Consider the following 27,020-nt stretch of genomic DNA (forward strand, 5'->3'; position numbering starts at 1 on the left):
GCCAAATGCCCCCTCCCCCCCTTTCTGGTAGCTCTGTTGTCCACAATAAGTCAGTGTCACTCACAATGTAATTTGCAATTATAAGTTGGTGTCTTGCACTGAGTTCACAATGTAATTTACAATGATAGGTCAGTGTGTACTATATGTATTGTAGCACTGAGTTCACAATGTAATTTACAATGATAGGTCAGTGTGTACTATGTACTGTAGCACTGAGTTCACAATGTAATTCATGTGCCGTTGGATAGATGGTCTGTCTTACATTTAGCATGTCAAAACAGCGGCAGCTTGATTGATGCATGCGTCCCCCAGAGGGACTCAACACATCTTATTGCCATCTGGTCCTGCTTGGGCCCTGCCGTGACTTGTTGTTGTTTTCTTTTCTTTTCTTTTGTTAGAGAGAATCTAGAAGGTTTTATTGTGTCATTAACTTATACAAGTACAGGCAGAGAAATGTTGTAGGGACAAAATTGTGCTAACATTTTACGTAATAATATCTTATTCTTAAAAGAAAATATATGTAATATAATCAAAATATACAATTACAAATATACACAATAATGATAAACTACTGGATGTAATGACAAAGAGTTTGGTTTAGGGTCTTAAACAGTACAATAGCTTATCATTTAGCAGCAGTGTCCAGAGGCCGAAGGAGACAGAGGTGCTGTTTTATTTGGTTAGATTCTTTTAACTATTATAACTTGTTTCATTTCATTAGTTTTATTTCGTTATAATAACTTGTTTTTCAGAGAGAGCACAGAGGCTGAAGGAGGCGGAGGAGCGAGCCAGGAACAGACCACGAGTCTTCAAGGAACCAAAGAGTACGTTCTGATCAAGGCCATCACGCTTTTGGCCCCTTCATTCATTCTTTGTGTTATTATTTCAGTTTTTTCTCAAAAACTCAAGTTTTCATGTGGAACAACATCCTTCGTAGTCTTTAGTTTAAACACGCACAATGTGGTATCTAATATTATGATCTAACCTTTGTACCTATGTGTTCATGTGTGTGTGTGTGTGTGTGTGTGTGTGTGTGTGTGTGTGTGTGTGTGTATGTGTGTGTGTGTGTGTGTGTGTGTGTGTGTGTGTGTGTGTGTGTCTGTGTTTGCATGTGCGTGTGTGTGTGTGTGCGTGCGTGCGTGCGTGCGTGCGTGCGTGCGTGCGTGCATGCGTGTGTGTGTGTGTGTGTGTGTGTGTGTGTGTGTGTGTGTGTGTGCACGTGTGTATCAGAGTGTCCTCCTCTTGGCTTGGAGTCTCACAAAGTCGAACCAGACCAGTTCTTGGCCTCCTCCATGTCTCAGTACCGCTATGCACCGCAGCGAGCACGCCTCAACATGCAGGTACTGTACACGCACACACACGCACGCACACACGCACGCACACACACACACACACACACACACACAGACAACTCTCCTGGACTCATCACCTAAGACACCAAAGCAGGGGGGTTGCCACTTGCCAGTGGTCAAACGTTTAACTGTCATTAAATGAGAAAAAGAGGTTGTGCATCAGCAATGGCCCTCAGCGGAGTGCCAAACCCAAATCCAGTATACACCAAAAAAATTGAATTTTAAAAGAAATCCAAAAAGGCAGCACATCCAAAAATCTAATAAACGGTGGACAAAGCACCCACATTTCCATTTCTTTATTGGCAAACACCAAAAAGGAACGCTTATGCGTTTCGGCTATGCAGCCTTCATCAGAGCATTCACATCAAGTCAATTTATACACAAGGGTCAGAGTTCATCCTACAGCTCAAGTTTTTGAGAGATAGGGGTTAGGGTTAGTTTTGAGGAAATATACTGCATAGGGCTGAGGGAACATGTATGATCCTAAACATATGTATGCTATGGTTCTGAACGTATAGTCAATACTAGTCATGCTATGCTACTGAACATATGTATGCATACAGTAGGAACATAATGTCCTGCTATGTCCTGAACATAATGCTATGGTCCTGAATATTATGCTATGATCCCGAACACATGTATGCTATGGTGCTGAACATAATGCTATGGTACTGAACATATATGCTATAGTTCTGAACATAATTATGCATGCAAGCTAGCAGCCACATGGTGCTCATTAGCAAGTATCAACTCTCCTAAATTCTTTGGCACGCAGCCCGGCTTGCGGACGGCTTACATTCGAAAGCCATATACATTTAAAAGACTATACATTCTTGTGTTTTGATGAAAATTCTCATTCCACACGTAAATACTGCATCCGGCTGTCTCCAGACTTTCTGACCAACCATACAGTACATTAAACAATATATAGGAGAAAAGTGCATGCTGATGACTGACTCTGACAGTGACAATAAGTCTGTGTTGAATTATTGGCTCCAGCATGGGGAAAATCAATGTGGTTAGAAACAAGGAAAACAACAGGACGAAAACACGTGTGTGGAGCAGACAGACATACAGCAAGACAACAGTGAGAAGACAACAGCAGCATCATAAGCATTATTCTCACAACAACATTCCCCAAAGATCATATACTGACGGCGAGAAACGATCTGGTCGCGACCAAAACGAAACTAGTCGAGACCTGGTCGTTGGTCGCCACCGGATCTCGCCCCTTCCTGGAGAATCGCACCGTCATTACAATGATGATGTGAATCCCACGGCCTGTTTATAGCGCCACCATGCGGTCGATTTGAAATATTTGGAGCGGAGGTTATTCCTTGGAATACTGGGAGTGTGCGGTGTGTGGAAGGTTTGTTTCAGCCCCTGAACAGTGGCAGCGATGGTTGGAGATTATAGCTGCTCTAAAATCGCACAGGCGGATCAAAAGACAAACAGACGGACCGGGGTGAAAACATCCTCTCTGGCCTTTGGCTGTCCGGCCCGGCAGAGATAAAAACATAAAACTAATGAAAGCTATTATGGAGATACAAGGTTTCTGCCTGACAGTGATGCTTTGCAGTGACTGACATTTATGTTGCAGTCTCACATGGCTTAACATATGGAACAATAGCCATATTGTAAAGAAATTGGGCCTCTTCCTTACTAATTCCTTCACAATTATACTAATTAAGGCCCTATATCCATTTAGTAATTTAGGGTATGGTTGTTCTGACCTTTACACACCCATTTGTACCATAGACTGTAAAAAATATGGACAAAGCGTTCGCCGGGTCTAACATGAACGTAAAATGAAGCCTGTAATAATATGCTAATTCCTGATGTAAGTCGCCATCTTTCTAGATCCGTTTGGTACCAGCTGGCCATTGGCTGGCTCCGTTTGGGTCCAGCTGGCCATTGGCTGCCCAGACAACGAGGCGGGACTTCCCCCCTTCTTCTCCGTTGGTTTTTATTTTGACTCGAGTGGGAGGAGTAGACTCTTGAGTGGGAGGGGAATCCCGATCATAGACGGTAACGGTAGCCACGCCCCTCAGAACATACGCGACTTTATGGTCATTATTTTAATTAATGGGACCATAATTTTCCAAAAAGAATATTATGACATTAGAAATGAGACTTTAAACTAGTGACTGGAAGAAGAAAGTATTCATGACCATGTTTATTAAGGTAATACAGTCTAGGTAAAGTTGGGCCAAAATACATGGGCCTCTATGGAGCTATGGGGCTTTTTGGGTCCAGTCCAGCGCCACAACAGGCCATTATATGAACTACCGATTTCAAATGAGGCTTCACGAAATATCTGGCTGACTGCCCCCCTGATTTGTACACACCCATAAGAGGCCATTTGGAACCGCCTCAAGGAAGCATAATGGTCCTTGGACCACTGATACCCACAGGTGTAGAGTGATTGCAATGATCCAACACTGTGTTTGAACAAAATGGAGAGCCTTCATTAGTATCATTAGTGGCAACCGGCAAGACCTGTGAAGGAAGTGAGGAAGAAGACTACTTTCTTTCCCATATGGCATCTGTGCATATAGCCTACCCTATTTCTTTCCAAGAGCCTATTTCTTTCCTATGAATATGGCTACTGTGCATAAAGCCTGTATATCCTTCCAATATAATAATAATAAACTTTATTTATATAGCTCCTTTCAAAAGCAAGTTCACAAAGTGCTTCACAACACAAATTACAACAAATCACAAAAGCAAAAATCACGAGTATAAAAAAACAAACAGAACAGAGCAAAACCAATTACAATTTAAAACAAAAAGCAATCAAATGAGCACAAACATTAGCCAAAGGCTCTAACAAAAAGCCATCCTATAAAAATGAGTCTTTAGGAGAGTTTTAAAAGTGCCCAGTGAGGTAGCCTGTCTAACTTCCAATGGAAGTTGATTCCACAGGTGAGGGGCCCGTACAACAAAGGCAACACCTTCCGTGCTTTAAAAACAAATCAGCTCAGCGGTCCAGGCACCTTGGCTGGCAACCCAGTCTGGCAGTGTGCCGCGGGTTCGACTCCTGATCCCGACGGCCTTTACTGCATGTCTTCCCCCCCCCCCCATGTCTCTCCCCATTTCCTGTCAGCCTACTGTCTGTCCCTCCATAAAAAATATAAGGCGAAAGCCACAAAAAAACCCGTTAAAAAACCCCATGTTTTAAAATCTGATCTAAAAGCCACAGGCATATAGCCAATGGAGTGAGGCCATGCTAACCGGGGTAATATGGTCATATTCTTTTGGTCCTCGTATAAGAATATGTGTGCATATAATAGAGCCTATTATAAGTGGTTGAAGACGTGTGATTGGAGCAAATGGTGCATTTATATATAGCGCTTTTATCCAAGGCGCTTTACATAGATTGTGCATTTCATTCACCCATTCACACACACATTCATACACCGATTGCGGCGGAAGCCATACAAGGTACCAACCAGCACATCGGGAGCAATTTGGGGTTCAGTGTCTTGCCCAAGGACACTTCGACATGTAGACAGGAGGAGCCGGGATTCGAACCGCCGACCTATGGATCATTGGACGACCTGCTCTACCTCTTGAGCCACAGTCGCCCGACTGATTTTGAGCAGAGGACTAAGAGTGGGCGTGTCTTCCAGGGTACTGACGACGAGGAGGACTCCAGAGGGGGGGCGTGGTGCGCCAACGCAGAGGACAGGATCCACTGGTTCGAGGTGGACTCCCGTGTGGTCACAGAGTTCACCGGGGTCATCACCCAGGGACGAGACTCCAAGAATGAGTACGCACGCACGCACGCACGCACGCACGCGAGCACGCACACGAGCATGCATGCATGCACGCACGCACGCAAATTCTCTCTCACTATGTGGTTGTGTGTCTTCTTCAGGAGTGGGAGTGACTATGTGACATCATACTTCCTGGCCTTCAGTAATGACAGCAGAGAGTGGACCACCATACATGATGGATACTCTGACTGGGTGGGTTCGCACGCACGCAGGCGCGCACACACACACACACACACACCGTGACGCGTACGTCACGGTCTATGACTTGGCCATCCGAACTGCGCACGAAGCAACTTGTGCAACTTCTCAGTTGTGAGGACTTAAGGCAGTGATTGTATGAATAGTATAAAAACCCCAAAAAGGCATTTTTAACCATAAGCCTATATAAATCTAGCCCCATATGTGCCCTCTCCCTACGCTCATTCTGTAGCTCCGAGTTGAGGTCAGGTCACACACTGGGCCCCTCCCACCGCGTTTCAGAAACGGCGCAAGTTTCCGCAAGAATCGTTTCTTATCCTTACCACACCATTAATCCAAAACGTGTAGGGCCCATGTAGGTTTACACTAATTCAAACTTAGGATCGGCCCAGAAAATCCAACTCACCATTTGAACTGAGCCCTTTACGTCCTGTCTTTTGTCAGTCGCTTCCATGTTTATCAAGGAAGTTGAAAAGCTTTAGCGCCTCCCCGGCGCCTCCCCTGGTCGAAAATTTCCGACCGACTTCAGTTCACTCGACATGCACGTACACACGCACACTTCCTTGATAAACATGGAAGCGACTGTCAAAAGACGGGACGTAAAGGCTCAGTTCAAATGGCGAGTTGGATTTTCTGTAAACCTACATGGGCCCTACACGTTTTGGATTAATGGTGTGGTAAGGATAAGAAACGATTCTTGCGGAAACTTGCGCCGTTTCTGAAACGCGGTGGGAGGGGCCCAGTGTGTGACCTCATCTCGGAGCTACAGAATGAGCGTATAGGGAGAGGGCACATATGGTAGCCTGGTTAATAAACCAGACCGAATCAGCCGTCAAAAATAAATTGCCTGCCGGCGGATTACGGTCTGGAGAGGCTCAATTGTACGCCCATTTCCTACACCAGAGAAATGGGGCGGCCAATCGGGACACGGTATGCAATATGGGCGGGCTTTGGTACAGTGACTTTCAATGCTTGAGACCTTTGACTGACAGTAGCTCTGACCAATTGCGTCAAAGAGAAAATGTTTCAACCCGCTCCCCTGGAAATGAAATCCAAGCTGAGCCTCCCCAGACTAATATCCCGCGGTCCGTGCGATATTAGTCTGGTTTATTAACCAGGCTACACATATGGAAAATGGCCGATCCACACACTCGTAGATCGGGGCACGACACCAGCGTAGTGCAACCCAAGTATAAATCAGGCCCTGATCTATTAAATGTGTGTGTGTGTGTGTGTGTGTGTGTGTGTGTGTGTGTGTGTGCGTGCGTGCGTGCGTGCGTGCGTGCGTGCGTGCGTGCGTGCGTGCGTGTGTGTGTGTTTGTGTGCGTGTGCGTGTGCGTGTGTGTGCGTGCGCACAGCTGTTCTTCGGTAACAGTGACAAGGACACCCCGGTGATGAACCAGCTGGCTGTAGCGATGTTGGCGCGCTACATCAGGATCATCCCTCAGAGCTGGAACGGAAGTCTGTGTATGAGACTGGAGGTCCTGGGATGTCCTGTAGCTGGTGGGTGTCTCTCTCTCTCTCTCTCTCTCTCTCTCTCTCTCTGTCTCTCTCTCTCTCGCTCTCTTTTAATGGTTTAGGGAGAAAATTCATTTCTGATCTTCATATCGACCATCTAGATCTCTCAGGTCATCTGGGATAAAGGTCTTTTTTTCTGTCCCTATACAACCAAAAATAAACAAATAGAACGGCTGACAACTGCAGGTCTGTTGCCACTCTTATTTATTTTAAAACACGACTAAAGAGCTTTCTGTTTGCTGCATGCTGCCTTTGATGACTGAGCCTAGTCTAGTCTAATGGGATGACGACAGCCTACATTTTATTATTATTATTATTCTTTGCGTGGCGCAGCGCTAGCCATTTTCTTTTACTGCTTTCACCTATATATACTTATGGTTTTATAGATGACGTTGTTGACCTCCAGATTAGGGTGGCTGTGTTGTCATCCAAACATGTACAAATGAACTTCACAGAGGAATATATGAAAGCGTTTAGAAATTGACATTGCATTGGTCCCTCTCAGACCCAGCCAACAGCTCCCCTCACAGGCAGAATGAGGTAACTCCAGTGGACTATCTGGAGTTCAAACACCACAGCTACACAGACATGGTGACGGTGAGTAGGACACTTTGTAGATCTGCTTTTCTTCAGCAGCCAAAGTATGAAAAGTTAGTTTTCGTCTGTGAAAAATGGCATTCGTCACCTTTACCACCAGGTATAAGGGAGTGGGTGACATTGCTTTTGTGCAAGCTTCACACAAAGTGTATATTAAATAAAGAATAAAACTATAAGAGCAAATAAATAGAATATGTATGAATTATAAAGGTGTGTGACTGTGTGTGTATATTTTGTGTAATACACACACACACACACACACACACACACACACACACACGCACACAGAGAGAGAGAGTCGAAAGTAGCAAAAGTAGCAGATCTAAAAGGTGTTGCCGAATGGCCTTCTCACAGCTGATGAAGTCGGTGAATGAAGAGTGTCCAAACATCACCAGCATCTACAGTCTGGGCCGGAGCTCCAAGGGACTGGACATCATCGCCATGGTGGTCTCTGGAAACCCCACAGAACATGAGATAGGTGGGCGTCTGTCGGTCTGTCTGTCTGTCGGTCTGTCGGTCTGTCTGTCTGTCGGTCTGTCTGTCTGTCGGTCTGTCTGTCTTTCTGTCTGTCGGTCTGTCGGTCTGTCGGTCTGTCGGTCTGTCGGTCTGTCTGTCTGTCTGTCTGTCGGTCGGTCGCTTCTAGGGTGTCAGCGGACACGTGGTGCCTGCCTCATTTTAGGCATCTTTCATCGCTTTTCTTTTTTCGTTCGCCGCCGCCAAAAACAATTGTTCACTTGGATTTACAAAAGACTGAGAAAAACAACCGACAAGCTCGAGGCCTCATATATCAAAGTATATGCTACCTATCATATAGGCTATTTGGGTGCAGTACTTGGTTTAGACGGTTTACTCAAACCCTCACCCTAAACCTAACCTCCCACGGGGGCAGCACACCTATAGTAAACCATAACCTTAACCCATGTCTAACCAATGACTAGTCTAAACTAAGTATGCACCCCAGGCTATTTAGTACTATTTATATATACCGTCCCTTTATGTTAAGAGATATAGGTTACTACTTGTTACTGTATGTGTAAGAGTCCCGGAATGGAAATACGGTAACCGTGGACTTTATTATATATGTAGGGATGTCCCGATCCGATTCCGATCATTTGATTTTGAGTATCTGATCCGATACCTATAGTTTTATAGAACACGTTTATGCCATATCACAACAGTACAGTATCCAAAATCACAGACAATTATATCCAGTCTAATATCATGATCTGGATATAATATTGATACTATAGGGATGCCCCGCCCCCAATCACATTGTTTTGCTCCCGGTTCTATAGCAGATGTACAAGCTCGTAGTGCGGCACTCGGTGCCGCTACGAGCTTGCAGGTCTGCTATTTTTTTTAAATCTTGAAAATGTGGCGCATTCCTTGAATATATACATTCTTTCAGAGCAAACGTTTTTAACTCAAATCTTTGCTTCTGGGGGAGGTCCCTGGAATGACATATTTTCAGATGGGGGTCGGCGGCCAAATACATTTTTTGGGGTTCTTGACATGAAAATATTGAGAACCACTGATATAGAAACACGAGGTTTCTCGGAGAAAAAAAGACATTTAAAAAAACTTCGACGTCGGGCCTAAATGGGTTAACTTTGCATTATGACTTTTCAAAGGAACTATAACTAAACCTCTCACGGCACGGCATGTTTTTTTTCTTCTTTTTTTTTCGTCTCCCCAGGCGAGCCGGAGTTCCGCTTCACGGCGGGTCTCCACGGCAACGAGGCGGTGGGCCGCGAGATGCTGCTGCTCCTCATGCAGTACCTGTGCAAGGAGTACAAGGACAGGAACCCCCGCGCCACCAGGCTGGTGGAGGGGGTCCGCATCCACCTGGTGCCCTCGCTCAACCCCGACGGACACCAGAGGGCCTTCCAAGCGGTTGGTGTAGTATATACTGTGGGGGGTTTCTCCAGAAGCCACTTATATATTTGCTTATAGCGTCGATCAGTTTGTCGTGCTAAAAAAACCCTCTGAACTGAGAAGCAGAGCTCAGAGTCCAGATGAGCCAGATCTAATTGTGAAATGAGTGGGCAAAGCCATATCTCTAACCCATTTAGACCTGAAAACGATTTAAAACATGTCTTCTAATGTCTTCGGTTTTCTGAAAAACCTATGTTTCTATATTGGTGCTCAACCTTTTTCACGTCAAGGACCCCCAGAATTATCTGTATTGGGCCTCCGACCCTCATCTAAAAAAGATATGTTCCAGGGACCCCCCAGAAGCGAAGATTTGAGTTTAAAACGCATGCTCTGAAAGAATATATATTCCAAATTTGCGACACATTTTCACGATTTTCCAAAAATAGCAGATCTGCTATTTTTCAATAGTTAAAGTATAACATAATGCTTAAAACATCAAAAGGGGAACCCTCCCAAAATGGGTTAAATTGTTTATAAGGTAAATATAAGTAAATATATTCCACAGGAGTAGCTTTTTCATATTTATAGGATGAAACATTTCAAGAAATACCATGAAACTTCCCCATGGTTACTTACATGAATAAAACGATTTATTGCAAGGGTAGGCAACCTTAGGCACGGGTGCCAACATTGGCACAATTTACAATTTATAATAATAATAATACAACTTTATTTGTATAGCACCTTTCATGACATGAAATGCAGCTCAAAGTGCTTTACAGAGCAATGGAGAAAAAAAGAAAAGAAAAGCAAAAGGCATAAACATTAAAAAACAAGCAGTAATGCAATACAGTGAGGACATGAATAACAAAAAATTAAATATCAATTAAAAGCAAGGGTGTAGAAGTGGGTCTTGAGTGCTTTAAAAATGTCTACAGAGGCTGCCTGTCGAAGGTACAGTGGGAGTTTGTTCCATGCCGTCGGCCCGTATAAGCAAAAAGCTGCTTCCCCGTATTCACGTCAAGGACCCCCAGAATTATCTGTATTGGGCCTCCGACCCTCATCTAAAAAAGATATGTTCCAGGGACCCCCCAGAAGCGAAGATTTGAGTTTAAAACGCATGCTCTGAAAGAATATATATTCCAAATTTGCGACACATTTTCACGATTTTCCAAAAATAGCAGATCTGCTATTTTTCAATAGTTAAAGTATAACATAATGCTTAAAACATCAAAAGGGGAACCCGCCCAAAATGGGTTAAATTGTTTATAAGGTAAATATAAGTAAATATATTCCACAGGAGTAGCTTTTTCATATTTATAGGATGAAACATTTCAAGAAATACCATGAAACTTCCCCATGGTTACTTACATGAATAAAACGATTTATTGCAAGGGTAGGCAACCTTAGGCACGGGTGCCAACATTGGCACAATTTACAATTTATAATAATAATAATACAACTTTATTTGTATAGCACCTTTCATGACATGAAATGCAGCTCAAAGTGCTTTACAGAGCAATGGAGAAAAAAAGAAAAGAAAAGCAAAAGGCATAAACATTAAAAAACAAGCAGTAATGCAATACAGTGAGGACATGAATAACAAAAAATAAAATATCAATTAAAAGCAAGGGTGTAGAAGTGGGTCTTGAGTGCTTTAAAAATGTCTACAGAGGCTGCCTGTCGAAGGTACAGTGGGAGTTTGTTCCATGCCGTCGGCCCGTATAAGCAAAAAGCTGCTTCCCCGTATTTTTTAGTTGCCATTTTTTTAGGCAAAGCGAGCAGGCCAGCAGTGGAAGACCTTAGGGGGCGGTTTGGGACATATTTAGGCAGGCAGTCATGTAGGTAGGAAGGAGCGAGACCATTGAGGCAATTAAGGCATTTAGTAGACGCTCTTAATCCAAAGAGCTACGTTGAAAATGAGGGCTTGCTCTCAACTGTATTCCGAGTATAAATAAAGGTAAGAAAGAAAATCCAGAGCGACTTACAATAAGCAAGAACACAAAAGCATGGCAATACCTCACATACATAAAACATAGTTATCATGAAACATGCGTAAGCTAAGAACATAACAGTGGAATATCTATATAATGAAAACTATACATATAAACTATACATACCATACTATACTATACATAATATGTATAGTATTATATACTATGAAGTGCTATGACTATACATAAAGTGCAATTCTAGTGCTAAATGCTATCTAAGTCTACATAAAGTTCTATCTAAGGGGGTATAGGGTAAGTGCTACGGGCCATGATGGAGTCTGAAAAGGTGGGTTTTCAGACTACGGCGGAAGATTGGGAGTGAGGCTGCAGTTCTGATTGTAATAGAAAGTGTATTCCATTTCCAGTTTTGGAGACAGAAGGGAGAAGAGTTTGGGACGTGTGGAGCGTTGCCCCGGCGTTTTTAGTGAAGATACTTCCAGCTTGTTTGTAGGGTTCGATCATACTTGCAAGATATGGGGGAGCCATACCTTTGGTTGCTTTGAATGCCAGCATCAGAGTTTTGTATTCTGTGCGGGCAGCGACCGAGAGCCAATAAAGGGAGTGGAGAAGGGGGTAGACGTGTGAGAATTTTGGCTGGTTGAAGACCAAGTGAGCTGCAGCATTTTGGATCAGTTGGAGAGGTTTAAGTGCACATGCCGGTAGGCCACTAAGGAGGGAGTTACAATAGTCAAGTTTGGTGATCACTGGCACACACTGGCGTAAGTGTGAGTGAGAGGATTTTTCTTTTAAAAAGAACATTAAATGAAGCTCTCTCAAATGCATGCAAATCCTGCACAATTCTACATTCATTCAAACTGAACTCTGACTGGGGATGGAGTCTGGGAGATGAAAGAAAGGTTGTTATATTTATGGACAATCAACATCTGTTGGAATGGGTTTTATTTTTTATGAGGTGTCATAATTCAACATAATGTTGGCACAATGACCCTCAAGAAAATAAAAACACGCATATGGCACTTCAAGTCAAAAAGGTTGCCGACCCCTGATTTATTGTATTACAAGTTTTAGGCATTGTATAGGAAAATGCCCAAATTTGCACATCTTTTCAAAATCGAAAAATTGGATAAAGACAGTGATATATGTATCACTCTACTGTGAGCAAATTCTATTATTATTATTGATATATTTTTGTTTGATTGTATCACCTTTTATACACTTTTATACACATCAAGTCAAAATTAACTAATGCCTTTGTTTCATTATGCCACAGAGAGTTTGAAGGACCAAAATGTGGTCCTTCAAACATAATGAAACAAACTCATCTTACTTGATAAACTGATCATTTAATGACCAGTTTATCAAGTAAGATGAGTTAGGTTATGTGGAAATGTATATGGAGTGGAGACAAAATGTTTCCTTAAGCTTGTGAGATCATTGTATAGATCTGTTATTTTTGAATACCCAGAAAGTTAAATGGGTCCCTCATTGCTGGTCATGTGCTGTCCCAGGGGTCAGAGTTGAGTGGGTGGACCACGGGTCAGTTCACGGAGGAGGGCTTCGACATCTTCCAGAACTTCCCTGACCTCAGCAGTACCCTGTGGGACGCCGAGGACAAGGGCATGGTGCCCAAACTCGTTGCCAACCACCATGTGCCCATACCTCTGGAACTGGAGACCAACAGCTCTGTAAGCTCTGAGAATGTGTGTGTGTGTGTGTGTGTGTGTGTGTGTGTGTGTGTGTGTGTGTGTGTGTGTGTGTGTGTGTGTGTGTGTGTGTGTGTGTGTGTGTGTGTGTGTGTGTGTGTGTGTGTGTGTGTGTGTGTATGTGTGTGTGTGTGTGTGTGTGTGTGTGTGTGTGTGTGTGTGTGTGTGTCAGGCTGAAAGTGCTTAAAAACAAGGACTCATTGGGTGTATAATTGCTGATAACAAAAAGTCAAATAATGTTTGATATATCAGCCAAACGATATATCTGTGTGTGTGCGTGCATGTGCGCGTGCGTGCGTCGCATCGCAATGCTCTGTGAGCTCGTAGATCTGCTATTTCCACAGTTTTCTACAAATGTTTCAAAATCTATGAATCTATTTCTAGACACATGGAAACGATTACAGGGGTTATGCAAAAAGAAAACCCACAAAAATACGATTATCTCCAATAATTACGATTAGGCGATTATATGGTAATTGTGACAGAGTTTGTGATGATGTTGTCGTCATGCTGCTGGTGTTTTCCGTCCAGATCGCCGTGGAGACCAGAGCCATCATGTCCTGGATGAAGAGCCACCCGTTTGTCCTAGGAGCCAACCTGCAGGGAGGAGAGCGGCTGGTGGCCTATCCCTACGACAACCACCGGCCCAGCCTCAGCACCGCCGCCAGCAGCATGACACCTCACAGCCGCAGGAAGAGACAGTACGTCTGTCTGTCTGTCTGTCTGTCTGTCTCCTGCATATGATTCATTCTCGTCATTTCTCCAGCATTCTCCTTCCTAGTTTTCATGTGCGCTGCAAAACACATTTTCTAAATCTTTAACCACACAAACCCTAGCATCCACATGAACCCTAGCGTCCACATGAACCCTAGAGTCCACATCTTGAATCCTAGCATCCACATGAACCCTAGCGTCCACATGAACCCTAGCGTCCACATGAACCCTAGCGTCTACACAAATCCTAGCATCCACGTGAACCCTAGCGTCCACATGAAGCCTAGCGTCCACATGAACCCTAGCATCCACATGAACCCTAGCGTCCACATCTTGAATCCTAGCATCCACATGAACCCTAGCGTCCACATCTTGAATCCTAGCATCCACGTGATCCCTAGCGTCCACATGAACCCTAGCGTCCACATCTTGAATCCTAGCATCCACATGAACCCTAGCGTCCACATGAACCCTAGCGTCTACATGAATCCTAGCATCTACATGAACCCTAGCGTCCACATGCTCATGATATTTTATAAGAGCAAAGGTTAAAGCCTCAATCAGTGACTTCTTCACCTGGGTAGAACAGCAGGAACAATATTAACTAGAACATCATCATTTTATATATCATGTTAATTGTTTAGGAATGGGCGCTAGTGGGGGGCTCCTTTCACACTGTTTCAACAAATCACACATTAAAACTTTGCCACATTGAGCCCTGTCAAACGTTTTTTTTTCTTCAGTTGTGACATTTCATTTAGCTTTAATCAATGTCAATGTAGATGTCACCATACATATCGCTAGGTAGAAATCTATAATATTCTGGCTATGAGAGACAGCTAGCATGATAGCATGCCTATTTTGGGCCTGTGTCATAAAAACAGACCCCTGGGGAACCCTGTGTTTAAGTGGTCGGTCGCTCCTTCGCAGGTACGAGGAGGAGGAGGGCGTCGACGTGACGGAGTGGGGGAGGGGCTACGACGAGGAGCGCCCTGAGGAGGACTGGAGGAGCAGGGGCTACGTTGACCCCGAGCAGGAGTGGCGGGAGCGCGGCTACGACCGAGGCTACGAGCGCGGCTACGACCCCGCCTACGAGCGCCGCCGATACGACCAGGGGGGGCACGGGTACGACCAGGGGCACGGGTACGACCAAGGACACGGGTACGACCAAGGACACGGGTACGACCGAGGACACGGGTACGAGTATGAGAGTTCATCCAGAGGGGGGCTCCTAGCCCTAGAAATTAGAATGCTTGTAAAAAGCCTATTTCACGTTTCATGTATTCGTCGCATTGTGAGCTCGTAGATCGGCTATTTTCAAAATATTTTTTCAACATTTTGAGCTTGTAAAATGTGACATTCTACGCAATGAGTACTTTAAGTACATTTTGAATTCCGGACTTTTACTTGTAACAGTATTTCTACATTGCAGTATTAAAAGTAAAACATGCGAGTACTTTTCCCACCACTTGTACTCACTCAATAATGAATTGCTGCAACTTGGAGTCAGATATTATGTTCATATCCATTGGAAGGCATTCTGGCAGACAAGGTGTGTTTAGTGAATATGGAAGTAGTGGACGATATCTGACAATATCTCAATAAGAAAAAATTTATAATCTAGATTTCTACAAGCGCTCAACGCATCGCGTTGTTTGTCAAAGTATAAATAAATGAAGAAGTATAAAGAAAATATGGCCCCTCTGTTTCATTTTGTTTCTTTGTTGAGCCCTATAGGTACGACCATGGACACGGGTACGACCAGGGACAGGGCTACGACCACGGACAGGACCACGGACAGGACCACGGACAGGGCTACGAACACGAACAGGGCTACGGACACCGAGAGGAAGAGGAGGACGACCGAGGCAGAGGAGGAGCGGGCCCCCCCGCGGAGGCGGAGGACGAGCCCAGAGCCATCCCAGACGAGTCTCTGTTCAGGTGGCTGGCCATCTCCTACGCCTCCACCCACCTGACCATGACCCACACCTACCACGGCTCCTGCCACGGGGACGCCGCCGCCGGCGGCCTGGGGATCGTGCAGCGGGCCAAGTGGAAGCCAGTCAGCGGCAGTAAGGAGGCCGTTTTGTTTTTGTATAGCGGTTGGTTTTTGTAGTGGAACCGGTTGGTTCCACACCACAGCGACCGTTCCGTGCTCCGGCAATGGACAAAATGTCATCGGACAAACGGACCCATTTAGGCCTGACGTCGAAATTAGAAATATGTCTTTTTTAAATGTATTTCTTTCTGAAAAATGTTTCTATGTCAGTGGTTCTCAATATTTCATGTCAAGGACCCCAAACATTTTATGAAATTGGCCACCGACCCCCAACTGCACATTTTCACGATAAAAAAAAAATAGCAGACCTACGTAGAATTTCATAGCGCGGCACTCACTATGAGCTTGTAGATCTGCTATCTTTCAATAGCTAAAGTATAACATAATGCCTAAAACACCAAAAGGGGATCCCGCCCAGAATGAGCTAAGATCCTTTTCCATGAAACCATTTGTTATTCACCTTATTGTTCTGTACAGTAGTAGGCCTATGTACAAATCCAATTGAAGATATTTTTTCTAAGACCGTAACCAGAAAGGGCAGATTACAATTTAGGCATTTAGCTTAACATTTAGCTTATCCAGAGCGATTTACAATAAGCAAGAACAAAAAGCATGGCAATACATCACATACATAAAAAGTAGTTATCATGAAACATGCGTAAGCTAAGAACATAACAGTGGAATATATCTATATAATGAAACTATATGAATAAACTATGCTACACATACTATAAAGTGCTATGACTACATAAAAAGCAATTCTAGTGCTGAATTAGAAATAGCTCAGTAACAAAGCACAGAGATCAAGGTTGTATTTCTTGAGTAGGGGGCCACAGCCATTTTCAGTGAGTCTGGAAAGACGCCTGATTATATAGAGCTGTTTACAATTGTCAGGCTATATCTGCATGTCGCATGACATCACACACACACACACACACACGCACACACACACACACACACACACACACACACACACACATGCACACAGTTCATTAATACATGTACTTTCCCTCTCAAATTAACTGTCACGGTTAAGTCAGGAGAGTTTGTAGGACCCAAATGCAGGAGGAGGCAGAGGCAGAGCAGGTCATTTCAAAAGGTTTAATAACTCAAAAGAACTATAGTATACAAACAAAAACACTGTAAGCACAAAAGGTGTCAAGAAAAGACACACGCAACATACCACAATGAACTAGCAAGGAAACACTGGGATAAATACACACAGGCACAGGTGAACAACACTGTGATAGGCTGGGGAACAAACAGGACAAGGTGGAAACACTAGGCTAATCACAGCACAGGTTGACAAGGCAGGCAGGAAACACTATGAACAATTCTACAAAATAAAAGCACACAAGGGTAATGCAAAACTCAAACAGGAACTAGGAAAACAAGAACACAATACTTCATAGTATAGTATAAGTATAATATAAATCAGAGGAACACAACAGAAAAGTATAACACAAACCATAACTGGAAAACATGAAAACCAACACATGTCACGGGTCGTGACACTAACAAAAATGCTAAAAGTAATAGTGTAATGTTACTAATGTTGTCTAACTAGTCTGTCTGTCTGTCTGTCTCAACAGGTATGAATGATTTCAGCTACCTGCACACCAACTGTTTTGAGCTGTCTGTGTTCCTGGGCTGCGATAAGTTTCCCCATCAGAGTGAATTATCTTATGAATGGGTCAAGAACAGAGAGGCCATGCTGACCTTCATAGAACAGGTGGGTCACCAGTGAGCTGTGTGCCCAATAAAACCTTCACAGTAGCTGGTTCAAAGTGCAGTAAGTCAAATGTTTTGTTAAAATAAGTGTTACATTGCTCTGTATTCTGATCTGAGAGGGTCCTCAGAGCTATTCTGAGGGGGACAGTAGTCGAAAAAGGCCACATAGGAGGCGTTGTGAGCTTGTAGCTTGGCTAGGCTATGTGCGCGACATCATCATCATACCCGGAAGTTATGCGGGAGCGCCTACTGTGTGGCAAAAAACTACTTTCTGGCCTTGACAGCCCATACATCCAAACAGAAAAGTCCTACCTGTTTGCATTAAACAACGTTAAGTTACTCACTTTGACACTCACTTTAGTTTATGCAAGCTCATACCCTCTATTTACGACAAAGAGGTTTGGTGTAGAGGGGGGGGGGAAGAGTACAGAGTAGCCTAAGACTTACGTAGATGTATTTATCGATTCTGACATTTTCAATCTACAAGAGCTTAAGGTCTTTTGCCCCATGGTGGTGAGCACGGCACACGGTGCCTCTGAATAGCTCTGAACATGTACAAATGCAACATCTAAGGTGCTTAACCTGCTGCCCCAACTGTTCGCGGAATGTAATTCAATTTTATTTTTATTGCATATAGGCTTGCATGCCATATTCACCAAACTGTGTGACATTGGGGTTGACTTTTGCCACTCCCTATTTGACAGGTTACACTATAAGTAAAACCATTGCGACACATTGTGAGCTCAAATGATCAAAATGTACAGTATATAGGGCTGAAGTGGTTAATGTATGTTTTGTAATAATAATCAAAATCTACAAAGTAACTAAAGTTTTCAAATAATAGTGGAGTTAAAGTACAATATTTGCTTATGAGATGTAGTAGAGTAGAAGTAAACAAAACATACTCAAGTACAAATACATCAAGAGTACTTGGTTACTTCAGTTTCCACCACTGGTAAGTGACCTGCTGTAGAATAGACAGATGTTATTGTAACCACTGGTAAGTGACCTGCTGTAGACAGATGTTATTGTAACCACTGGTAAGTGACCTGCTGTAGAATAGACAGATGTTATTGTAACCACTGGTAAGTGACCTGCTGTAGACAGATGTTATTGTAACCACTGGTAAGTTACCTGCTGTAGAATAGACAGATGTTATTGTAACCACTGGTAAGTGACCTGCTGTAGACAGATGTTATTGTAACCACTGGTAAGTGACCTGCTGTAGACAGATGTTATTGTAACCACTGGTAAGTGACCTGCTGTAGACAGATGTTATTGTAACCACTGGTAAGTGACCTGCTGTAGACAGATGTTATTGTAACCACTGGTAAGTGACCTGCTGTAGACAGATGTTGTTGTAACCACTGGTAAGTGCAGGTGGAGCGAAATGCCTTCACGACGTACGTCGCGACGTATATTTTTCCGTCGCAACGTATATTCGAGTACGTCCTGGCGTAAATATCAATTCGTCCCGGCAGAACGGACTCGTCGCGGCTATATCTACCCGTTTGCGACCTAGTAGTTTGACTATTCTTTTACGTCGCGACAGAACGGGACACGTCACGGCTATATCTACCCTTCTCGACGTAAAAGGTAATTCGTTGTGGCGTGTGTGGACTCGTCGCAACAGAACGGAACTCGTCGCGGCTATATCTACCCGTTTGCGACGTAATAGTTTGACTTTGTTATATGCCCGGTGCGCGGTGCCCTGCGCGGTGCCCTGCGCTGCCCTACGCCCACCGCGTGCACCTTGCCGGTCCGCCCTGCGCCCTGTGGCCTGGCACGTGTGCACGTGTGCCAGGCCACCGCGTGCACCTTGCCGGTCCGTGGAGCCCTTCGCCGTCCCCAGGCGACCCTGCGTTCCAGAGCTGTCACCCATGCCCACCGAAAATAGCAGATCTACCAGCTCCTCTCCTACATACGGGATGGCCCGACCCGCGTCTGTGGACCCCTGGGGGGGTGTGTGTGTGAGCGTCTGAGCTCCTATCTGTGTGCCTCCCCCCCCCCCCCCCCACCCCATGTGGACCCTTGCAGGGGGGGGGGGGTCGGGGGGTCCCCCTATGCACTTTGTGTAGATGCTGCGTATCGCCTCATACTGAAAAAATTACTATTTTACGCACAGCGCAAGGCAATATGTGATTACGATCGTCCTTCTGGGGGGGGGGGGGGGGGGGCTGGCCTACACAATAGATAACCTACCCTGGCCAACACAATAGATAACCTACAAGGACATATGAATTTAATTTATATACACGGCTATATTAATTTAGCCGATCATCAAAGCTCACCGCGCTCGTATAGCGCATTGACTGTCTGTCTGTCTGTCTGTCTGTCTGTCTGTCTGTCTGTCTGTCTGTCTGTCTGTCTGTCTGTCTGTCTGTCTGTCTGTCTGTCTGTCTGTGTCTCAATGACTTGCCTTAGGCGGATAATATAGACTACAAGTACTTTATTAAAGTAAAGTAAAAGAGTGAGTTCTCATTGCGTTCTCTGCGTCGTAGCGCATGCAGATAGGCAGATAGGGGGGGGGGCAGTTCTATAGGCAAGGGCAGAAGGTTCCTATAACGACAGTGGGTGCGTGCCCACCTTAGAGTAGCCTATATATTTTAAGGCACCCGCCCCGCAACTTATTATTATTGGCTTATTATTTTGCCACCAGCGGAGTTGACGGTTGACGCCGTTGTCTAGTATAGACTATAGGCCTGTGCCAGGATGATTTTAAATAAATATGTCTCTGTCTCTGCGTCTCTAGAGCTATAACATATATACTGTAGCACACATCATGTGTGACACATGTGCACACACACACACACACACACACACACACACACACACACACACACACACACACACACACACACACACACACACACACACACACACCGAGTACTAAGTATAAGTAGCATATAGGGTACGGCTCTAAAAACATTAAATACTGCGGGAGCATTACACTAAACAAAGTTGGATTTGTACATTGCAGAAACGTAACATAACGTAAGTGTTCTTATTATTGTCCGTCTGGGTTTTATAATGCAGTGTGAGTCCGCTCCGCGATAGCCGATCTGCAAGCTCACAACGCGTTGCGCTGATTGACAGTGCACGTGCAGCAGCTACTGTATAAAATTATATTTAAGTAGGCTACTTTTTTGTGTGACGTCTGTGTGTTATTGACTTCTTGTTCCTTAATGTGCAGGTTTATCAGAGCGATATAGTGCAGCTGTGAGTGAGTAGGCCTATAGCTGCTGCTGCTGCGTCCGTGCACCAATAGAGCGACCGCGGCAGCGGCACGTATGCTTGAAATATTAAATAAAAATATGTTGGGCTTCCGGGCGTCCGTTTCTGGACTGTACCAACGGGCTTAGGGCCGGACGGTCCCTTAACTCCACGGGCCCCTATATTTTAGGCCCGTGCAGGGCTCTAGTGTGTGTGTGTGTGTGTGTGTGTGTGTGTGTGTGTTAAATGTGGTCATTTAAATGTAGGCCTATTATATACACGCACCATACAAGCACCTATATTATATAATGTGTTATACAAATGGGCAATCAACATATAGCAGCACCCCCCACCAGCAGATGTATATAAACATGGAATTGCGCTATGATATTAAAATGGACTGAGCTGTGATTGTGCCGTACTGCGCCAGCCGGTGGCCACTGGCCTATTCTGCCAGTATAAATGCATTATCATGCCTGTTGGTGAAATATAAACATCTAAAATGGTTCAGTAATAATTAGCATAAGTTATTATTAACGAAAAACATCTAATACTATTTTAAATTGGTCTAATAAAGTTAGTAACTAATCAGAAGCAGCAACCATTTTGTTTCAAACAACTATAGACCAATAAAATAGTAGGCTAGTATTTATGTTTTTCGTTAATAATAATACATGCTAATTATTATTGAACGGTAAGTACGCTGGTATGTACGCTAAGGTACACTATAAGCTTGTAGATCTGTTTATTTTAGTCAGAATCTCGTGTGTGTATGTGTGTGTGTGTGTGTGTGTGTGTGTGTGTGTGTGTGTGTGTGTGTGTGTGTGTGTGTGTGTGTGTGCGCGCGCACACACATCACATGTGCACACATGTGTGCTATATGTTATAGCTCTAGAGACGCAGAGACAGACATATTTATTTAAAATCATCCTGTCTCGCACGGCATATAGAGCCAATGAACGGAGCATACACACCCCCCCCCCCCCCCCCCCCCTCTCTCTCTCTCTCTCTCTCAGCACACGCTGTGCTGTGATATCAATCAGACGCAAATGATCATTGAGTAACGTTAGCTCTGACTCGCACATTATGTGAGATCACATAAAAGGCCTTTAATATAGCCACAGATCATATAGGAATAGGCTTGGGCACTACCCTACCATCTCTCTATAGTGGGGCACCGACGATCTGCAAGCTCACAACGCGCTGCATGTGGACGCAACACTTGGAGCTTGTAGATGCGCACCACAGATCATACAGGGCGTGTGTTCCAGCTAACCCTATAGCATAACACACACACAAGCAACAGTATAGACATCTATTCATCATTATTTATTTCAAATCAAAATACAATGTAATGCTGCACCACTGTCATGAAGTTCGCACGCACACGCACACGCTACACACACACACACACACACACACACACACACACACACACACACACACACACACACACACACACACACGTTTGCTTTCATTCGCTGTATGATACATTAGGCGATATAGACCCGCTGCGGCCCAGCGATAATCAACCGCTGTCCGCTGCGATGCGTGAGCTTGTAGATCAGATGCCGACAGACAGACAGACAGACAGACAGACAGACAGACAGACAGACAGACAGACAGACAGACATGAAATGAAATGGTTCAATAATAACACACACGAGATTCTGACAGAATGCGGCGGCATGCTTAAAATAAACAGATCTACAAGCTTATAGTGTACCATAGCGTATACATACCAGCGTACTTACCGTTCAATAATAATTAGCATGCATTATTATTAACGAAAAACATAAATACTAGCCTACTATTTTATTGGTCTAGTTCAGTTGATTGAAACAAAAGTCATGGAATTCAATTGCCTACATTCAGTATAGGCCTGGTTTTGATATAATGATGCAGGGAGATTTTCTGAGCCAGTCCGTGCCATGTCATTTTTTCAGATTAATATTTAAATCTTTAGTTGGAAGAATGCAATAGCATATCATAAGTGTTGACCATAATGGGACGGTTGGAACCAAATGAACCCCCGACGGCCGGCGCTATTCAGCTATAAGGCCTATAAACGATATGGCCATACAAATATGGTTATGTGGTGGTCTGTGACATGTCTGCGTGCGTGCGTGCGTGAAAGAAAGACAGAATACGACGCAATGACATGTCAAATTGTCAATTGTAGATCAGCTGCTTGTTATTTAAGTAGGCTAATATGAAGGCAGCGTCTCCGCAAACGTGGACACCCGTGGCCCCCCTTGATCCCCAAGGGTCCACGGTGACCCGTACCGCCCGGGGGTCCCCGGACCCGTTTGGGCGGCCCGTCAGGTGGTTTTCGAGCTTGTGGATTTGTATTTTTAATATTGCTTGTCAAACGTTTAAGGCATATAGCCTATTTAATCTGATTGGTATAGCTCTGCATGGTTGCTGCTTCTGATAGCCTACTAACTTTACGCACGCATGCGACACACACACACACACACACACACACACACACACACACACACACACACACACACACACACACACACACACACACACACACACACACACACACACACACACACACACACACACACACACACACACTAGAGCCCTGCACGGGCCTAAAATATAGGGGCCCGTGGAGTTAAGGGACCGTCCGGCCCTAAGCCCGTTGGTACAGTCCAGAAACGGACGCCCGGAAGCCCAACATATTTTTATTTAATATTTCAAGCATACGTGCCGCTGCCGCGGTCGCTCTATTGGTGCACGGACGCAGCAGCAGCAGCTATAGGCCTACTCACTCACAGCTGCACTATATCGCTCTGATAAACCTGCACATTAAGGAACAAGAAGTCAATAACACACAGACGTCACACAAAAAAGTAGCCTACTTAAATATAATTTTATACAGTAGCTGCTGCACGTGCACTGTCAATCAGCGCAACGCGTTGTGAGCTTGCAGATCGGCTATCGCGGAGCGGACTCACACTGCATTATAAAACCCAGACGGACAATAATAAGAACACTTACGTTATGTTACGTTTCTGCAATGTACAAATCCAACTTTGTTTAGTGTAATGCTCCCGCAGTATTTAATGTTTTTAGAGCCGTACCCTATATGCTACTTATACTTAGTACTCGGTGTGTGTGTGTGTGTGTGTGTGTGTGTGTGTGTGTGTGTGTGTGCACATGTGTCACACATGATGTGTGCTACAGTATATATGTTATAGCTCTAGAGACGCAGAGACAGAGACATATTTATTTAAAATCATCCTGGCACAGGCCTATAGTCTATACTAGACAACGGCGTCAACCGTCAACTCCGCTGGTGGCAAAATAATAAGCCAATAATAATAAGTTGCGGGGCGGGTGCCTTAAAATATATAGGCTACTCTAAGGTGGGCACGCACCCACTGTCGTTATAGGAACCTTCTGCCCTTGCCTATAGAACTGCCCCCCCCCCTATCTGCCTATCTGCATGCGCTACGACGCAGAGAACGCAATGAGAACTCACTCTTTTACTTTACTTTAATAAAGTACTTGTATAGTCTATATTATCCGCCTAAGGCAAGTCATTGAGACACAGACAGACAGACAGACAGACAGACAGACAGACAGACAGACAGACAGACAGACAGACAGACAGACAGACAGTCAATGCGCTATACGAGCGCGGTGAGCTTTGATGATCGGCTAAATTAATATAGCCGTGTATATAAATTAAATTCATATGTCCTTGTAGGTTATCTATTGTGTTGGCCAGGGTAGGTTATCTATTGTGTAGGCCAGCCCCCCCCCCCCCCCCCCCAGAAGGACGATCGTAATCACATATTGCCTTGCGCTGTGCGTAAAATAGTAATTTTTTCAGTATGAGGCGATACGCAGCATCTACACAAAGTGCATAGGGGGACCCCCCGACCCCCCCCCCTGCAAGGGTCCACATGGGGTGGGGGGGGGGGGGGGAGGCACACAGATAGGAGCTCAGACGCTCACACACACACCCCCCCAGGGGTCCACAGACGCGGGTCGGGCCATCCCGTATGTAGGAGAGGAGCTGGTAGATCTGCTATTTTCGGTGGGCATGGGTGACAGCTCTGGAACGCAGGGTCGCCTGGGGACGGCGAAGGGCTCCACGGACCGGCAAGGTGCACGCGGTGGCCTGGCACACGTGCACACGTGCCAGGCCACAGGGCGCAGGGCGGACCGGCAAGGTGCACGCGGTGGGCGTAGGGCAGCGCAGGGCACCGCGCAGGGCACCGCGCACCGGGCATATAACAAAGTCAAACTATTACGTCGCAAACGGGTAGATATAGCCGCGACGAGTTCCGTTCTGTTGCGACGAGTCCACACACGCCACAACGAATTACCTTTTACGTCGAGAAGGGTAGATATAGCCGTGACGTGTCCCGTTCTGTCGCGACGTAAAAGAATAGTCAAACTACTAGGTCGCAAACGGGTAGATATAGCCGCGACGAGTCCGTTCTGCCGGGACGAATTGATATTTACGCCAGGACGTACTCGAATATACGTTGCGACGGAAAAATATACGTCGCGACGTACGTCGTACGTCGTGAAGGCATTTCGCTGTCTCTCGGTAAGTGACCTGCTGTAGACAGATGTTATTGTAACCACTGGTAAGTGACCTACTGTAGACAGATGTTGTTGTAACCACTGGTAAGTGACCTGCTGTAGACAGATGTTATTGTAACCACTGGTAAGTGACCTGCTGTAGACAGATGTTGTAATCACTGTGTTCCGTGTGTGTCCCACAGGTACATCGTGGCATCCGGGGCATAGTGAAGGACCAGGATGGAAACGCCATCGTAAACGCCACAGTCTCTGTAGAGGGCGTCAACCATGATGTCACCACAAGTTAGTTATCCTCATCTATCAATTGCAGTAACCTCTGTGTCTGTCTGTCTGTCTGTCTGCCTGCCTGCCTGCCTGCTTGAAAAATTGCATCGCCCCCCCCCCCCCCAAAGTAGGTCTAGTACCAACTTAATGTAAATGCTGACCCAAAATAGATAAAATAAATAGATGTAAAATATATGTAGAATGCCGGTTATATTATATTAGAGCCCAACCTATTGGTTGTGCTGATATATCGGCCATTATTTCCCCCTCTCTATCCCTTGCAGCAGCGTGCAAACCTTTGGGTCGAGAGCCTTCTCCGTCGGGAGAGAGTTCCACAATTTAAACAATTGAACTTTATAAGCAGTGCAGCTTAAGCATGTGCTTTCTCAAATGCTCGGCCAAACCAGTACAAACAAAGCCCCTCTGTTCCTTCTATGCATCTCTAGCTCAAACTGGGGACTACTGGCGCCTGCTGAACCCTGGGGAGTACAAGGTGACGGTCCGAGCGGAGGGCTTCTCCCCCATGACCAAGCTGTGTGTGGTGGGCTACGAGCCAGGAGCAACGGCCTGCAGCTTCAACTTGGCCAAGTCCAACTGGGACCGCATCAAAGCAGTGAGTCTGTTCCACTCCTTCACTACTACTGCCTACTCCCTAGAGGGAGTCAGATGTAGTGAAACCTGGCATAAACGTCATGCCAGTATGATGGTCAGTAATCTGTATCATGGTCATTATCATGCCAGAATCATGGTCAGTAACATGCCAGTATCATGGTCAATGTCATGCCAGTATCATGGTCAGTATCATATCAGTATCATGGTTAGTATCATGCCAGAATCATGGTCAGTAACATGCCAGTATCATGGTCAATGTCATGCCAGTATCATGGTCAGTATCATATCAGTATCATGGTTAGTATCATGCCAGAATCATGGTCAGTAACATGCCAGTATCATGGTCAATGTCATGCCAGTATCATATCAGTATCATGGTTAGTATCATGCCAGAATCATTGTCAGTAACATGCCAGTATCATGGTCAATGTCATGCCAGTATCATATCAGTATCATGGTTAGTATCATGCCAGAATCATGGTCAGTAACATGCCAGTATCATGGTCAATGTCATGCCAGTATCATGGTCAGTATCATATCAGTATCATGGTCAATATCAATTCTTGAGGGGTGCTAGCCCCTCCAACATCTGGCTTTCGGAATTACGCCATGATGTGGCAGCCAAGTCTATGGCTTGTTTAATGTTTGTTTAGAACACTTTAGTTTTAATGTGACGTCATGTGGCAGCCAATGGACTTTTAATGTTTGTTTAGAGCACTAGCTGTTTAGTAGCCAAAAACGTCAAGACGTCTAATTGACGTCTTTGTAATGGATGCCACGGGCGTCAAGACGTCTCTCCCTTGGGAATTCATATATTATAAATATATATTTTATTTTCATCCATATTTTGAAAATTCCTCTAATCTGGTGTACAGGTG

The 27,020-nt window shown here is 44.8% G+C and overlaps 1 protein-coding gene across 5 annotated transcripts in view; it reads left to right on the forward strand.

Annotated features, from left to right (window-relative positions):
- The window catches only part of aebp1b (AE binding protein 1b), a 41,675-nt gene that overhangs the window by 12,795 nt on the left and 1,860 nt on the right, over positions 1-27,020 (forward strand). The window contains exons 8-22 of one of the 5 annotated variants that reach the window (XM_083784892.1): positions 753-824; positions 1,231-1,340; positions 4,985-5,124; positions 5,233-5,323; positions 6,688-6,832; positions 7,353-7,444; positions 7,799-7,922; positions 9,141-9,337; positions 12,783-12,959; positions 13,509-13,678; positions 14,622-14,888; positions 15,429-15,763; positions 17,343-17,482; positions 25,449-25,548; positions 25,977-26,143. In XM_083784892.1, coding sequence (XP_083641018.1) covers positions 753-824; positions 1,231-1,340; positions 4,985-5,124; positions 5,233-5,323; positions 6,688-6,832; positions 7,353-7,444; positions 7,799-7,922; positions 9,141-9,337; positions 12,783-12,959; positions 13,509-13,678; positions 14,622-14,888; positions 15,429-15,763; positions 17,343-17,482; positions 25,449-25,548; positions 25,977-26,143 — 2,327 coding nt within the window. The remainder of the gene's footprint in view (positions 1-752; positions 825-1,230; positions 1,341-4,984; positions 5,125-5,232; positions 5,324-6,687; positions 6,833-7,352; positions 7,445-7,798; positions 7,923-9,140; positions 9,338-12,782; positions 12,960-13,508; positions 13,679-14,621; positions 14,889-15,428; positions 15,764-17,342; positions 17,483-25,448; positions 25,549-25,976; positions 26,144-27,020) is intronic. The other 4 variants (XM_083784893.1, XM_083784894.1, XM_083784895.1 and 1 more) reach the window with 4 other exon arrangements.

The sequence above is a fragment of the Protomyctophum parallelum genome (genome assembly GCF_964188405.1).
Source record: "Protomyctophum parallelum genome assembly, chromosome: 15".
Lineage (NCBI taxonomy): Eukaryota > Metazoa > Chordata > Actinopteri > Myctophiformes > Myctophidae > Protomyctophum > Protomyctophum parallelum.